Raw genomic sequence first — 17769 nt, 5'->3', positions numbered from 1 at the left:
TTGAATGTGCATATGTATATGAATATAACAATTATATTAGTTTGGTTTAAATTTACTTATAACAAAAATCAATATTTATATCAATAAAAACGATATTTAAATATCTAATTACAGTGTTGAATTGGTAACCTTTTAGAATATGTTTATTTGAAAGATCGTTTAATTACCTATCGTATCTAAATTTCCGGGCTTCGTAAACAACATCTCTGTAAAAATTAGGATGTGCTTTCCCGTTAAAAATAAGGTAAAGCCAAACTTACAAACCAAATCTTTGTATCCACGGAAAAATTAGTAATCAGCGTTTTTTTTTCTGGATTTACCTCCATCAGGCACGCTCAAACCTTTTAAAACATTTAAAAAACAAGGATGCGTATAAACGCTACAATGTTAGGAGCTATGTGACAAAAACTTGAACCTCAACAGAATTTCAAAATTCATATAAGATCAACTTTGCCTGAGGGACTTTCATCCTTACTTTCTTAATTTATGAAGGGGAATTTTAAGTATATGTTATATGTCATGCAAGTATCTAAAGCACTGAATACTGAACTGATGATATCCTTATAGAATAATATTGATATCTGTCCTATTTATACCTAAATATTAGAATTTCTCAAAATAATCATGCAACACCAAAAGTTATGACAAAGGGAAAGATTTCTCTAGATTGCTTTGTTGTTATCTTGCTATATATATATGGTTTGCACTTTGAACTGATGATTGAAAAAAATATAAATAAATATGAAGGAAGAGAAGTGGTCTACACCTTAACCTAACAATATTCATAACCAACAGACATCTAGTATCAATAATGTACGATGGACGAGTTAAATACACGTTTGGGAATATACCGGTCTTGCTATATAGATACCATTTGAGCTAAGTGGGTTGTTTTTCTCGTTTGGTTGCATAGTGTGTATAAATAAACAGCTGTGGAGCATCGGGGACCTTGACGTCTAGATACATAGTTGAAAACAAAACGCTACTTCCATTAGAAATTTTCTTTATCGAATCACTATGACAGTCGTTGCCAGTTGTTCCCATAAAAATATTGAAAAGAATATTGGTATTGGACTTGAATGTAAGTTTTACTATCGGTGTATGATGTTATATTACTACTGCACTATTTTCCGATTCTTTCTTTGGCAGAGATTATGCCAGGCATTTGGTCAAGGTAACAAATATACTGACATGAAATAAAACCTCATTATAAAAGTATTAACACGAAATACCAAACTCCAAGGAAATGCAATAAGGGGGACAAAATCAAACGTTTGACTATATCAACCAACGGAACAAATGGAAAACGGCATATTCCTAACTTGGTACAGGCGTTTTACGAAGAAACAAGAACATTATATTAGTTCGGTTGAAATATGCAACTGAATAGTGAACAAGTCATTCTTGGAAAGTTCGAAGAAAGCACCACTCATACTATAAAATTGTTGTTCAGAATATCAATCAGCTCTTTGTTTCTCTTCGATTAATTGATAAATAGCTATTTTCTTTTTTAAAAATGATTGACATAAACTGATTTATAAAACTCAGTATTGAGATGTCAATTTCCCTCTACATTAATTACATAGATTACATTAAAAACCAGCAGACATCTAGTTTCTGTTATGTACGGTGGATGAGTTACATGCTTGGGATTATGCCAGGCTGGCTTTCAAAATGCCCTGCTCAGCCAATTAGATCAGGAGTGTCCTTTAAAAGCAGTGTGTGTTATAAACAGTTGTGGAGCATCGGGGACTCTGATTTCTGGATTCGTACTTGGAAATAAAATGCACCTTCATTCGACATATTGTTTACTAAATCAAGACTATGACCGTCGGTAGGCAGTTGTGACATTGAGAATTATTGAAGATATGTTATCGTGTTTGATGAAATGGCTGTCAGTCTAGATATGACATATATCATATTTGTCATTGGTTTTTTTTTTTTTTTTTATTTTTACTTTCGTTATATGATGTTATATTACTGCATGATTTTCCGATTCTTTTTTTGGCAGAGCGGATTATGCGAGGCAATTGGTCAGGTTACAAACACTGACATGAAACAAATCTCAGTATATTAGTTTAGTTTGAGAACTATGCAACTATAAAGTGGACAAGTCATACTTCAAAAGTTTGAAGAAGTACCATTCAAAATGTAAAATCATCGTTCAGAATATCAATCACCTCTTTTTTTCTCTTCGAATAATTGCTTAATAGTTATTTACTTTCTTAAAAATGGTTTGACATAAACGGATTTATGAAATTCAGTATTGAGATTCAATTTCCCTTTACATTAATCACAAAAGTTTGCATGTTTTGTTCTCCATTCTTCTGATATTTGAATTATAATCTTTACTTCTATACAATTTGAAAGATGTAATGTGATTTGTATAACATTTTATTCAATTAAGTTCCTCTTTTATTCTTTTATATCTCAAGTTTTCTTAATGAGATGTCATTCGGGATCGACCATTTCCAAAGCAAATCAATTCTTAACTTTAATGGTAAAAAGAGGTGCTTAGAATAATGTTCTCAATAGTGAATTAAGACATTCCGACATGATACGGTCCTTGTTTAAACTTTATCACATTACCTGGTTTTACAACCATTATACTTTTTTTTATACTAATATAAAAATATGGAGATGTGGTATGATTGCCAATGAGACAGCTATCAAGCAGAGTCCACATTACGTGAATTTAAGCAACTTTAGAGCACCATACGGTCTTCAACATTGAGCAACACCAATATCAGCTACAAAAGGTCCAGATATGACAAAATGTGAAACAATTCAAACGGAAAACCAATGGCCTGATTAATAACCAAACAATTAACAAAATTCAAATATGACAGAAATGAACCAACGACTGAACATTGTAAATTTTGATGACAGTAGAAAATAATTAAGAGACATTTTTCAACAAAAACTCTCAAAAGATTATATCTGTACATGACTTCCAAGTAATTTGGTGTTTACTATTAGAAAGTGGAATGAGCTTGAATTGTACAATTTACTTTACAAAAGGGCAGAGTAGTTAATAAAACTTTGTCAAAGATTTTTTTTAATTCTATAAAACAAGATAGGTAAAACTTATAAAATGAATATACATGTGCAGTAAAACGAATTTCGCTACCACAAATTACTTAATACCTTTAATAAATTTTTTCATAGATACAAAGATTTGGTTTGGAGGTTTGGCTGTTCCTGTAGAAAACTTATTTCAAACGAATAGCAGATCCTAAATTTTACGGTGATGTTGTTTACCGAGCCCGGAAATTTAAATACGATCCGGGTAAACTTATCAATCCTTTAAATAAACTTATTCTAAAAGGTTACCAGTTCAACACTTTAATTAGATCTTTGAATATTCTTTTATTGGTATAAATATTGATTTGTTATCAGTAAACTAAAACCATACTAAATATTATAGTTAAACACATATGCACATTCATGGCTCTACAATCTGTGGATACCTATATTTTGGCATTGCACAAGATCATGTTTTTCTCTGACTGTTAATGACGTCTTTACACTAAATCCATTGGATGCTTGATATGTACTGATTGACATTTTAGTCTTAGATACATGATTTTTTTAATTAGTTATTATTGGCTTTGAACTAGCAATCAGTAACTGCGAGTACTCTCAGATCTGTACTTTGTGTCTTTTTTGTTGTGAGGGATGTATAAATTCTCTGCTACATCTGGTCTGTGTTTCTCTTAGATGTTTTTCTGCTTTGTATCGATCAGAGGAGTTAAGCCCTTTTCAACTGATTTTTATAATTTGTTCTTATGTTGTACTTTTACACCACTGTCCCAGGTTAGAGGAGGGTTGGCGCCTTCAAACATCTTTAATCCTGTCACATTCTTTATGCTCATGTCCCCAAGTCTGAAGTCTGTAGTTAAGTGGTTGCAATTTGTTCTTGTCTATCATCATATTTCGTAAATTGTTCTGTCATGAATTATGCCGTTAGTTTTTCTCAATTGAATTGTTTCATATTTTTCATGTTGGAACCTTTTATTGCCGACTATACGGTATGGGCTTTTCTCATTGTTGTAGGGCAATCGGTTGCCTATAATAGCTTACATCAACTTCATTTGAACTTTGGTGGATAGTTATCTCATAGGCATTTATACCACATCTCCTTATTTTTATATCCTATATGGCAATATTATGTAGACTTTGAAGAACAAAGAATGCAAATTTTGTGTCACACCTTAGATTGTAGGGGTCATTAAGTTTTCTGGTCTGTGCATTCATTCCTGCGTTTGCATTTACCATAGCAGGTTAAAGTTTGGTTTAAGGTAGATTACCTTAAAGTTGTAGTCACATGAACTTGAAACTTGGTTCTAATGTTCATTATTATAAAAACTGTTTAACTTATTTGCCAAAATTCGGTTTTTATCCCTATTTCGTGAAATATGGAAATGTGATAATATGAAATCAGTGCATTTTCATGTTAAAGTTTTGGTTAAGGTAGTTGACCATGCATTTGTGATAACAGTAACTTGAAAATTAATACACATATTTATTATAATGTTAACCATTTTAAATTTTATGCCAATTTTGGGTTTTGACCTAGATTTAGTGGTTCACTATTTATTTATTTTATATAAGTATTTATAAAATAAGACCAGTAGAGCAAGTTATACTAAGGACACATTTTTAGGACACATCCTTGTTTATCTTTAGTTTGTCCACATTGAGGACACAGATTTCAGCAAACTATTAAACCGAGCAGGCTGCACTAAGACTTTAAATGACAACTGAATAACTCTCTTAAAATAATCTCTTCACATAATATGAGTCAAATATTGTTTTTTATAAATGATTTATTAAAACAATATACATACATGTATATATAAATAATTCAATAAGTGTTTGTAAAGTTTCAGGACGGAATGTTGATATGTACATCACAGTTAAACAATGTTCATTTAAACAGAGGCGTCCATCCTAAAGATCCCGGACTCTGAAAATAAAGCAATTCATAACAATTAATTAAATAAAGTGCAAATTTTATCTCCTTTAAATAATATTTATAATTGATTTTTTATGCAGGGTATTAAACAGATGTTGGGGTTAAATAAAATAAGTACTGGAAAACTAAGTATCTAGAAATACCAAAAAATTTAAACAACTTGAATGGTTGATTTCCCTTATTTTTTTATGTGACAGAACTCTTTTTCCCTCTTCACTCATTCTAAAATAAACCTCCATCAATCATATATGGCCTTTGCCAGTTTTTTCCCTCTGCATAAGTATTTTGGTATAAATTGTTTTCATTAATTTTGCAATTCTTAAATTTTGATATATAGTTTAATATATTATTAGTGTTAAACACATAAACACTGGTGGTTTGCAGACAATCAATCTTGCTAATGTCTTTTTATTAGAAAGAGATAAGAGTAGGCAAGTTAAATCCTCCAACATACAGCTCACGAGAAATGCATCCTTCAACAAACCTGACTCTTCATTGTGATGTTGGTTGGATATATTTTTAATGTAATCTGAAGACATCATTATTAAGTATAAGTGTACCAGTTCTCACTACATGTTGAATGATAAAAACAAGTCTTGCTTTGAGAAAGTTGAAACAAAGCTACTCTTTTAGGTTCCTAAGGTATTTTTTTACCATGTTATACTGATATAATGTGATATATAGTATTTCAAGAGACAAAACTCTAACTATTATTTGAACATTTCAATACCAACCACATGATAAGAGAAATGACCACTAGTGTTTGAAACTTTGAGTAGTTTTGATGCAGATTCAATCCTCGTCAATTTCAAACTTGTTCTTTGTTTATCCAAAAATCTTCAACTTCCAAAAATTATGATTGTTTGACTTTTAGATCACAAGGGTATTAATCATTACTTATTATCAAATTATCAAATGCTTCAGCACTGGTAAAAACTTACTACAAAATAATGATGAATTTTCCGTCAATATATTTCACATTTTTTATAAGACTTAAGGGTCAACTCAACTGCATCCAATATCTAACTACAGATCCTAATTACATGCTAAAAGATTTTATATTTATAGGTAAGGATGAACAATGGTTAAGTGTGTTAATGGATTGAACCTCCATCAAGCATAGATAACCTAAAATAATTTATGCTATTATCTTTAGCACCTTTTAAAACTATATACATATCAAATAAGGTCAATTGTATCGACACTGACATATTTCCCTACTTGAATCAAATATAAGTCTATATGTCTATTGATAGAATAAAAATTGAATTTTAGTCTGGTAGAAAATATTATTAAGAGGTGATATATGATACATAAAATTCCAATCTTCTATGATGGTATACTAATATTAAGAAATAAAAGAAGTCACTCCACATAAAAAAATTAATTTCTAATTAAACATAAAAAATATCAATTTCCACACTTGAAAGAAATCAATAGTATTCTTTGTAATACTGATTCTGAGGAAATTTAAAAGAAAAAAAATTAATCTTTTTCCATTGGTCTTTAATGGATAGTTGACCATTGGCAATCATACTACATCTCCTTACTTTTTATATTATAAGGGCTTTATCTGAAATGATTGGTATTGTGTGTGTTCTCTGAATATCTCATGTCATGACTAAAAGGAGAAGCATTTCATACTTCCAGAACTATTTAGATTATCTAGGCAAGATCATTAACAGGGGTTGCCATTTTCCCAAAAGTTTGTTGTCTATTTATTAATAGGATGGAGTTGATGGTGATCTCTGATTAGTCACTGTTGGATAAACTTAACAACTAAATAAATGTCTGTAAACCTCTTATCTGTTTTTATTGTGTCGTTTTTGTGTTATTGTCTCGTGAATAATTACCCTATATCTCCATTGACTCATATTTTTTCACCTATTAGTAAGTTTATAAATAGATAATTGCAGTTAATCTGGTCTTCAAATGGCTGTATTGCAAGTACAAAAGGGTCAAAATTATGGTTATAAAAAAAATGTGGAAAATTCTATATCCAAAGATATTAAAGTTACAACAAAACAATATTACAATAGCGTTTTCATTAGAATTACTGCATTCCACTGTAAAATAATTTTTGACAACAACAAAAACTATGACACATTAATTCTGAATTTGTCATAATTTCGTCTGCATGTGTAGGATGTTATTATCAATTATGCAAACATTGTTAAAAATATTAAGCATTTTTATTTTAAATTGCAGGCAAGTAGTAATATATTTTCACACTTTTCTATGAAGTCAATTATAAATCAATATTTAATTTGATTTATGAAAATGGTGTTGACTGATTCTCTTAAGTATGGTAATATTAAAAAAAAAATGTTTAATATTCATGCAATAAATAATTGCAAAAAAATGTTATATAAAGAAAGATGGCTCCTATTCTATAAGTTTCAGATTAGTACCACTTAAAAATTATACAAAAAATGTCATTGTCACTACTTGTTAAATTTGAATGTGTTGCATTTTTGAGTTTCCTTTTGTGTGGCCTTTTGTTAAATCAATTTAACAATTTGTAATTTTGGTTAAATCAATCAAACAATGTCAGTCAACCTTTAAAACATCTCTTGAACAGTCATATAAATATCAAGGTTGTAACAAATCAATGACTAAACTTTCAGGATCTGCTTAACCTTCCGGAGCACCTGAGATCATCCCTGGTTTTTGGTGAGGTTCATGTTGCTTAGTCTGAATATCCCTTTAGTATCTTTTGCCTCTCTTTTTCAGTATACTAAAAGGGTACTTCTCGAATAAGCTCTTAAGATGCAAAAGAGGTTGATGTTTCTTCCAATTCAATATTAATAACTTTAAAATAATTGTTACAGAAAGTTTACAATTTAATATTTGGGAAGTATGTATATTGTAGTAAGCAGAGATATTAAAGCTTATATAAGTGTTAAACAGAATCATCATTTATTGAGAAGCTTTGTGTAAACCTTAATATTGAAGACAACTGATTTTTAACAACAATTCAACCGATATCTACAGCATTGAAGTATTGCAAATCTATACCTGTATGATGCCTATTCATGCACTAAAAATTCTATATATATTTCAAACAATAATATATATTCTGAATTCTTTGCAAAATAACTGAAGTGATTTGGATTAACAGCAAGTGTGAACAGTTGAATTTACCACAAAAAAAGTATTGGGAAAAGACGTAAGTTTCATTGTATAAATATAGCAAGTTTAATATAGCTTTATATAAAAATAAGAGGATGTGGTATGATTGCCAATGAGACAACTCTCCACCAGATACCAAATGACATAGAATTTAACACTTATAGGTCACCTTACAGCCTTCAGCAATGAGCAAAACCCATACCACACAGCAAGCTTTAAAAAAACCCAAAATGACAAATGTAAAACAATTCAAACGAGAAAACTTGTATCTATGTATGTTCACTATAGAAAACCTATATGTGTACAGTTTGTACAGAAAACCCATTTTGGTATAGCTGCCTTTTGAAATTTTCTATATTGAATTGATAAACACTGGAGAGTACTAAGCTTTATATGATAGCATGTGCAAAATATATATTCCACATAAAAATGCATGTACATATATAATTGAGAGGTGATTACAGCAAATCAATAAAACAAAAGAGCTTTTATGTATATTAAAAAAATGTTTAAGCCCAGTTTTAGGATTTGTGTAGTTGTTGGATTGTACAACAGTGTAGCAACTATGGTAATAAAACAAACAGCTAAACTTTGTAATTGTAATTATGTATCTTATTTCATCTAAACTTGGTTGAATGATTTCATGATTACTTTAAACATTTTCGTTAAAAAATTATGACAATTTTTTCTTAAATCTAATTTGTTGATGTAGTAGTAGCTCAAATGTTTTAATTTGTCAAAATTGAAATTGATTTATATTTTCTCTTGCATTCTCAAATTTTTTTTTTTTTTTCACTTTACTAAGTCTCAATAAAATTTTGTCATCTTTTTTTTTTGTCAGAAATAAATTAACTGACACTTAAATATCCTTTTATCTTATTCATATCTTCTCAAATATTATAGAAAAGAAGGTCCGAGGACACAGATATCGTCCTTCGATTTTCGTTGTCTACAAATATAATCCTTAGTGTGGACAGTGTATAACTTCAAATTTTTTTCATACACTTTCCAAATTTATTTTTTTTATATTTTATGCATGAAATATTAAGTAAGGGGATGAAATTACATGTTAAAAAAATTTGGGTGCTGAATCTTTATGTTAAGTAGTGATTTGGTCCAGTTAAAAAAGGTCAAAAATTAGTACCTCTGAAGCTGTCAAACTGAATTTTAGACCCCCTTATCATAGAATTGTCAATATTTTGAGTTAGAGCTGGTAGACTTTTCTATAATTTTGATATTATTTGTCCCAATAGTAGTACACTACACTGTAAAAATCTTTTTGAGATAGAGCAGGTGCGATTTTTTTAAATCAACTTTATTGTCTAAAAGAAATGCACTACGAAATAACTGTGTTCTCGGGCCAGGAAGGGTATTGGGTATCCATTCATGACACAAAATCAGTATATGCAAAGCAAAGGAACAGCGCTTATATTGCTGTTCTTCAAATGCATTTTTCATCACACATATCTATAATATAAAAGGAAGAAATATGCTAAAATTGCATGAAAACTTCTGGCGGAGCAAACTGAAGATATAGTTTAGATTGTGTTTGTTGTTCTTGCATTTGCACATATCTACTCTTACAGCCATAATCTTTCTTCAAGTCTATTTGCAAAAAAAATATTTATTTTTCTAATATTCCAAAACATTCACACCTCTTATGTTTTAAAAAATATACAAAAAGCTCTCATGTTATTTAAAATATAAGCACATATATAAATATACATAAGCAAAAATATTTAGCAGGTGAATAATATTATAAAGCAGTCAGAACATTTTTAAACAATAATATATCATTTTCTTTATATTGCTTGCAAACTATAAATTGAGAAATGAGAACTGAAAATGTCTAGGAAACCAGAAATTAAATTTGTTTCTCTTTAGTTCTACAAAAAATAAGGCTAATACATCTTTAGAAGAAAACCCACTCTGGATCATATAAATTAACCAAGATCCATTTTTATGAACTTGTTTATTTTAAAAAATGTTCTCTCTGCCGATTGTATTGGCACATTATACGTCGTGTAAAAATTAATATTTAATAAGCATTTTCAATTAAGAGATCTAGCTAGCAGCATCTGAAAGAAGAAATCTCACCACTGTTTTCTTTCTATGACTGAAATTGCAATCAGGATTAATACAACTAGATGAAAATAAAAACAAAACACATTAGATTCATCTGGTATAAATTCTAATTTAGAAGTTATATATGTATTCCTCATAATGCAGTTGTCAATATCAAAAATAATGGATTTAAAATAGTATTTAACAATCTAAAACTTCTGTATTGAATAAAAATTATAATAAATCAATGTGAAAAAAAAATAGTTATGAATAAAATAAAGCATTTATTTCAGTGAATATGATCTTAATTGATCTAAAACATTAAACGTTGAGAAATTAGTTTTCTAAATTAGTTTTAACCAAGAGCTCTATTCGATCAAGATAGTAAATCTAATATTTTGTTTAAAATTATCTTAAATAAGAATCTAAATTCAACATGATAAATTAGCAATCACTAATTTTTCAAACAAATATTTTTAAAAGTATAGTTCATCATTAAATTCATGCTTAAAAACATTTACAAATACAATATAAAAGCAATAAAAGTAGAAAAATTATTCGTTTTAACACAATATATATGAACACTTAGATGAATATTATCATATCATATGTACATTATTATTATATAGAAACAACAATCTATGTGTATAAAGTTATTCATTTCTAGTAAAATTCATGCATTATATATATTTAAAGTGTTCCTAAAATAAAATATTTGCTGGCTTGAATAATTAAGAATCTCAAATGCACAATTCCTAAATCTGTCGCATTCCATGCCATGAAAAATGACAGATATCGATAAACAAGGGCATTGTCATAATTTTAATTTTTTTTATTGCCTTGTTTTTCAATTCCTTTGTGTATAGTCTTTATGATTTCCAAAACTGTGAGTGTGATAAAAAATTTTAATTTCCTACTTTAAATTGCATAAAAGGAATTATTCTCATATGTTTAGGCAGATTAAGTAGTATGAAGTGTTAATGAAAAAAATTTAACTAGTTTTTCATTTAAAATGCTCTTTCCTTGGCAAATCAGAATTTTGTTGAAGATTCACAAGACAAAATCTTTTTTTAAGTAGATCAGGTGTCTTCTGCCACCTTGGATTGTAAAATAGCAGAAAACAATCGGTCTAAATCTTTTATGAAGTTTGCAAATTTAGAGAGAGGAATGTAATTCATTTGTAAGACTTCTCATCTATGGGAGATAACTCAGATAATGTAACTTTTATAAAGGAATGTGCCATGTGTGGGGTTCAAACTTACAATCTCAGTGTTGACAGCTTATGATACTGAAAATAAACTACTTAGACCACTCCATCACTGAGGCCCCTTTTTAGTGCAGTTCATACTATCAACCTCTAGTTACATACGTTATCTTTAATTATAAAAATAAGAAGATGTGGTATAATTGCCAATGAGACAACTTTACACCAGAGACCAAATGACATAGAAGTTAACAACTATAGGTCACTGTATGGCCTTCAACAATGAGCAAAACCCATTTTTTAGCATGTTATTACAAATGAAGAGGTTTAAGATGTAGGTCTAATTATATCAGTTTCAAAATTATCTGTAAACAACACATAAGGCCTTCATCAATTTCAAACCTATGAACTCAGAACATGCAAACTTAGAAACATTAGAAACATTAACATGAATTAGGTACTGACAGTTACTTTTCTGGATAAAATTTTGAGGATTGTAAATTATTTTTCTTTGTTGTAATCCCTCCCAACAACTACCTTTTTCTCAAAAAAAAATCAATTCAATCATTTATTGTTTCTGCATTGTATCTTCAAATTCCCCTCAATAGTAAACTTTATTATCCACTTAATTGGGTCAAGAAATTATAAATTACCTTTAACATTTGGGAAAGAAAACTGTTTCTAATTGGAACTGATTTATTTAAATGAGAAGTCATTTTCGAAGGGGTAGAAGGGGGTTGAACTTGACATCCCAAATTCCTGTAAAAATAAAAGCTGAATCCTGAATTTCTGAAAATAAACCATTCTTTCTGGATCCTGAAAAATTAATCATTAATTCCTGAATCCTGATAAGTGAAATCCCGAATTCCTGCAATAAAAAAAAGTCCCAATCCTGAGGTCCCAATAAAGCCATTCTGCCCCTCATTTAACAGAAAAATATTTGTATAAAGAACAAACTAATGGTCAGTCTCGTGAAGAGGATCCATAGGACCATAAAAAAAATGTTTACTATGTTTGTTTTTGGTTGATAGTACACAAATACTAAAAAATTCTAAGCTAGAGATGTAAATGCCAGCACCAAAAACAACTACCCCTATAAAAGATGCAATACATATATATATATACAAGCAGAAAAAAATCTTCTTCAAATTACCTTTACGTCAAACACTCGAACACGTTGGAATTCCTATAGTGAAAACATTTTGATATACAAAAGTAACATATCCTAAGATAGAATACAAATACGTATAACATAGTCCTGTACACTAGCTTCTTCTAATAGCTTCTAATGGATCTATTACTTGATACATTCAACTTGAATGGGATAGTTTTAATGGCTATGTAACTTATCTTTTTCTATCTAAGAAATGTACAATGTACTTAAAACAAGCGTTCAGTACCAGTTAGTTTGAAATATACTAGACAATTAAAATTGTGCAATTCTTATTTTATTGTAGTAATAAAGGTTGTTTTGAAAGAGTTTTTATTGACATGTAAAATTGACCGACTCAAACTTTCAGAATATAAGTTTTTGATTGAATAGGCCAATTTTTGACATCTATAAGTATAAACTTATTATTATACTCATAGTTTGAAATATACTAGACAATTAAAATTGTGCAATTCTTATTTTATTGTAGTAATAAAGGTTGTTTTGAAAGAGTTTTTATTGACATGTAAAATCGACCGACTCAAACTTTCGGAATATAAGTTTTTGATTGAATAGGCCAATTTTTGACATCTATAAGTATAAACTTATTATTATACTCATAGTTTGATATATACTAGACAATTAAAATTGTGCAATTCTTATTTTATTGTAGTAATAAAGGTTGTTTTGAAATTTTTTTTAATTGACATGTAAAATCAACCGACTCAAACTTTCAGAATATAAGTTTTTGATTGAATAGGCCAATTTTTGACATCTATAAGTAAACTCCATAAAATGACTTTAATTACTTCTAAATTAAATAAATTGCATTAAAATTATGTTCAGATAAATATTTCATCAGCACTTACAAAACTGTTTCCCCCATGAAGAATTGATATATGTCACAATATGAAGCAGGACTTAACCATAAATCTCATCCACTTATTATTCTTTATGAAAAAGAATGTTACGAACTGCATGGCCATTAAAGTTCAACCCAATCAGAAGAAAAATGTAACAGTACAATAAATAATACACAGCAATTGAGTAATTGCAAGCTACTGACAAAATTTATGAAATAATGCATTAAAATCTGTAAGGAAATGAAAAAGGAAATTACTTCCTAAACAGCTTTTCTTCAAAAGTAATGCAAAATACTCAATCATAGTTAAGAAACTTTTTCTGTGTAAGCTGTCTGACACTTATCACTATGGTAATATATTTTTTTTTTAATCTGGTACTTTATTTGCTGTGTTGAATCTTACTTCTTTACTTAGTTAATAACAAAAACATTTTAAATACAAACCTTCAAATGTCTGAAGTTCTCTGAACAAAGTATTGTTAAACAAGTCAAGGAATTAATGAAAGAAATACGGAATGGAACAATGGGACAAACACTTTGTGCATTAATCAGCAAATTGCAATGCCAAGGTTACAGAAAAACAACAAATTTCTACATGTTAGTGACATTTCTGGGAAGGAAGCAATATTTACATCTTAACTTATAATGCTGTTAACTGAATTTCTTGCAACTGGTTAATTCTTCTTAAATTTCATAGAGACCCATTCCAAATAAATATGCTGATGAAAACAAAATTTGCTTACATTGTTCTCAGGAAAATGTTAAAGGCCTTATAGTACCCTATAGTCTTTCTATGTTGTGATGTTACACTATTGTTTCAGGTACGGTGAAGGCTGGCGCCTATTAAAACATTTAAACCGCTGCATTTGTTTGCACCTGTCCTAAATAAGTCAGGAACCTGATGTTCAGTGGTTGTCATTTGTTGATATGGTTCATAAGTGTTTCTCGTTTCTCATTTTTAATATAGATTAGACCGTTGGTTTTCCTGTTTGAATGGTTTTACACTTGTCATTCTTGGGGCCCTTTATAGCTTGCTGTTTGGTGTGAGCCAAGGCTCCATGTTGAAGGCCGTACTTTGACCTATAATGGTTTACTTTTACAAATTGTGACTTGGATGGAGAGTTGTCTCATTGGCACTCATACCACATCTTCTTATATCTATTTACATCCTCGTCCTGTAGTTTCTGGTTAATTATTAGTTGTCAGATAAGCAAACATACCACATCTCCTTATTTTAATAACACAATATTTAAGGTTCCTTGTAGAGAAAACTAGTTAAACAAAGTTAGATCCATTAGAATATTGATTTCAATACCTTAAATTATTTAAATATTTGTGAATAAAATTCAAATTGAATAGACCAGTTTCAAGAAAATTGGTAAACAGCTGTACAAAATTGATTAACAGCTGTACCAAATTGGTTAACAGCTGTTAATCAGCATCAAATTGATTAACAGCTGTTTATCTGTACAAAATTGGTTAATAGCTTTTATTGGTAAAAAGCTGTACAAATTGGTTAACAGTTGTATAAGTTTAGTTGTAACTTAATGTATCCATAAATGCGTTTTAAACTTACATAGACATCTCTTTCTTCTGCCTTCCTTGCAGCTTGTTCTTTGTACTGTAAAATTGTCCAGATTTCTTCCTTAAAACAATTCCATCTTTCCTGCATTCTATCTTTTCTTAATGCCTGCATTGCAATCCTTTTTGCAAATAAAAAGTTTATTAAGTTCAATAGAATATGTTTTAAGGGTCCTTGAATGGTAAACAGAAAATTTAATGAAAATACCATAACAAAATAGTGTTTCAGAAAAGTTTTGTATGACTGTATAATTACAGAACTGTGAGCTTTTGATCACTACTGATGCCCCTGGTATAAGTTTTCTTGGGTAAACAGCAAGTTGATGAGCCATGGATGTGAAAACAAATTACATGGTATAGCATGGTACCTAGAATATTGCTACCAAATTTCAGGACACTCCTATTTGTAGTTTCTAAGAAACATGAAGCCTGATGACAAGAAGGTGTGATGTGTAGTTCCTTTTGGAGAAGGAATATAAAATACAGTAATCTAACATCATCAACATACAAGTTCATACACTGATCACACACACTCAGTGAGTTTGGATATTTGAAATAATAAATTTTGTTTATATTTGTCAATGATCTTCTGTTTTTACTGCTATATATACATATGGAAAATTTCAATGTTAAAATTGATTTTAACAAGAAGTTGCATGCTAAGCAAACCTCAAGTCTTAATTTAAAGTACATGTATTGGTAGACAAGAAAAACAGGAAGCAGCTGTCTGAAACATTCACAAATAATTCACACTTAAAACCAAGGTTTCAACTCCCTCAGGCAAAGTTGACTGTAGATGGATTTGGCTATTCTTTTTTGGTCTTTTTTGGTTATATAACTCTTCAACTGTTTCGGTTCTTATACATCATTGGCTTTCAAATATTCGGCTTTGAGCGTTCCTGATGAAGGTAAATTCAGAAAAGAGCTTCAGACACAAGAAATTTACAACGTGTTGTTTTAATTTTTTACAATTCATCACTGTCAAGCAGCTGACCAAAGTTATTGCCTGAGATAAGTGCTCACAAGCCCCCTGCCAAGTCGTATTACCCAAAAAATTAAAAACTGGATTTTTCTGTCAGAAAACTCAGTTTAAAAAATTAATTTTCAGATTCAACCACTGTTTCTGTTATGATACCATTTATCCCTGCTTTCAATAGATGAATTTCATAATTCAAATTCATCCTGAACATGCATGAAATATTTGCCATTGGATGTTTAGAAATCAACAATTAATCAATCAAAATTCAAATGTAAGTCAAGTTCATATGTTCCCTTTGAATAAATCTATACAACATTGATTTCTTATACCAATAATTCATGTTTAAAAGTTTGAAATTTAATAGTCTCACGTAGAGAAATGTGGAATCTTGATATACTGGAAGAATATATCTATAAATACATGTTTATAATTACCTTTCCTTCATAAGAGCATCAACCCTTTTATCTACAGTTGTATGGACAGACAGTGGAATAGAATCCCTTTTTCTGTTAAAGAAAGTCTCCAATGTATTAAATGTATTTAATGGATACACTAACACTGTTCCCTGTGGGGTACTGGCATCTGTTGTTGTTTCATCTGTTTCTGCTGGTTCCCTCTCTATCACTGTCAAAATCAAAGTTATAACATACATTAAGTTCTATTTTTTATTTGACCACTCAAAATGAATTTATCCAGTTGTTTTATTTCAAAAAAGATATCTCCCTTTTAGTTTTGTATATTTTTTTGGTTAAAGAAACATCTATATTTCCTAACAACAAAATATAAACCAGAAAACTGTGTATACTTATATCTTATTTAAGAACATACATGGACATGGACTTTCAAGACATTTGGTCAAAATAGGCAAAGGGGGCAATTCATGTACAACTGGTTTAAATTACCACAATTAATTTCTGTGTGGAGGCAGACTATATCAACCATGTGCTGTTCATTGTTACTTTCTTTGGGGTTTTTTTTCAGGAGTCAGACAGTCAAGGTTGGTGTGGTCTGTTATACTGTCATTTTTTTTTAGACTTTCCTATTTTCCTTTTTATCTATTATGGAATATAATATAGAATTTTAACCTATTTATATTGTACTCCTGTCAAGTCTGAACAAAATTTTTGGTTTCAAAAAGCATTGGTTCAAACAGATTTCACTGCAACAGAAACTGATTAGAAAGTTACTTTACCTCTCAAATATAAAGTCTGTCCTGTGTTACCAATTGCAACAACAGGATCCCAGGGAGACATTATTTCATGGGTGTCGGGAACTTTCATTTCACATAAAACTTTTCCTTGAAGTACATCTCTGATCTGTACATTTCCATTCTGTAATACTGTAAGTATCTAAAAGATAAAATAAGATAAACTGGTAAAATTTCTAAAACATTTTTTTTTTAATTAGACAAGTTGAGTGTTAGATCTCAAGCCAATGCACAGTGATTCACATTTATTTCAGACATGAAACCCAAGAAAGTCTTATCGTTTCAAAATAGACTATCATGATTCAGATTTAGTTCAGACATGAAACCCAAAGTCTTATTGTTTCAAAATAGACTATCAGAAATAGACTATCAGAGCAATTAAATATTCCAGACTTCCATATATAGTTACTACTTCTGAATTCTTATTTGCAGCAATGCTTATATATTTGTGCACAGAAAAAGCAATAACAGGTCAAATTGTAGTGATACAAAAAGGAATGTGACCTTTGTACTTTGACTCTTATTCTTATGAAATGCCAACCAACATATCCACCCCAATAATCTCAATAAAATATTGACAATCCCATACCATTATCAAGACATTTTTTTCTT

At 29.6% G+C, this 17769-nt stretch overlaps 1 protein-coding gene across 6 annotated transcripts in view; it reads right to left on the bottom strand.

Annotated features, from left to right (window-relative positions):
* Positions 1-4811: 4811 nt before the first annotated feature.
* LOC127733069 (WD repeat-containing protein 93-like) overlaps positions 4812-17769 on the bottom strand; it is a 43685-nt gene continuing 30727 nt past the window's right edge. For 4 of the 6 annotated variants that reach the window (XM_052242339.1, XM_052242341.1, XM_052242340.1 and 1 more), the window contains 5 exons: positions 17143-17299; positions 16385-16574; positions 14967-15093; positions 12532-12564; positions 4812-4969 (listed from right to left, as the gene is read on the bottom strand). In XM_052242339.1, the coding sequence (XP_052098299.1) occupies positions 4931-4969; positions 12532-12564; positions 14967-15093; positions 16385-16574; positions 17143-17299 (546 nt within the window). In that variant the 3' untranslated portion in view covers positions 4812-4930. Of the gene's footprint in view, positions 4970-10207; positions 10227-12531; positions 12565-14966; positions 15094-16384; positions 16575-17142; positions 17300-17769 lie in introns of all 6 variants that reach the window. The other 2 variants (XM_052242342.1, XM_052242344.1) reach the window with 2 other exon arrangements.

This window comes from Mytilus californianus, unplaced genomic scaffold (assembly GCF_021869535.1).
Source record: "Mytilus californianus isolate M0D057914Y unplaced genomic scaffold, xbMytCali1.0.p SCAF_3, whole genome shotgun sequence".
Taxonomy (NCBI): Eukaryota; Metazoa; Mollusca; class Bivalvia; order Mytilida; family Mytilidae; genus Mytilus; species Mytilus californianus.
Note: the sequence above shows the minus strand (reverse complement) of the source record. Positions and strands in the feature narration are given on the sequence as shown.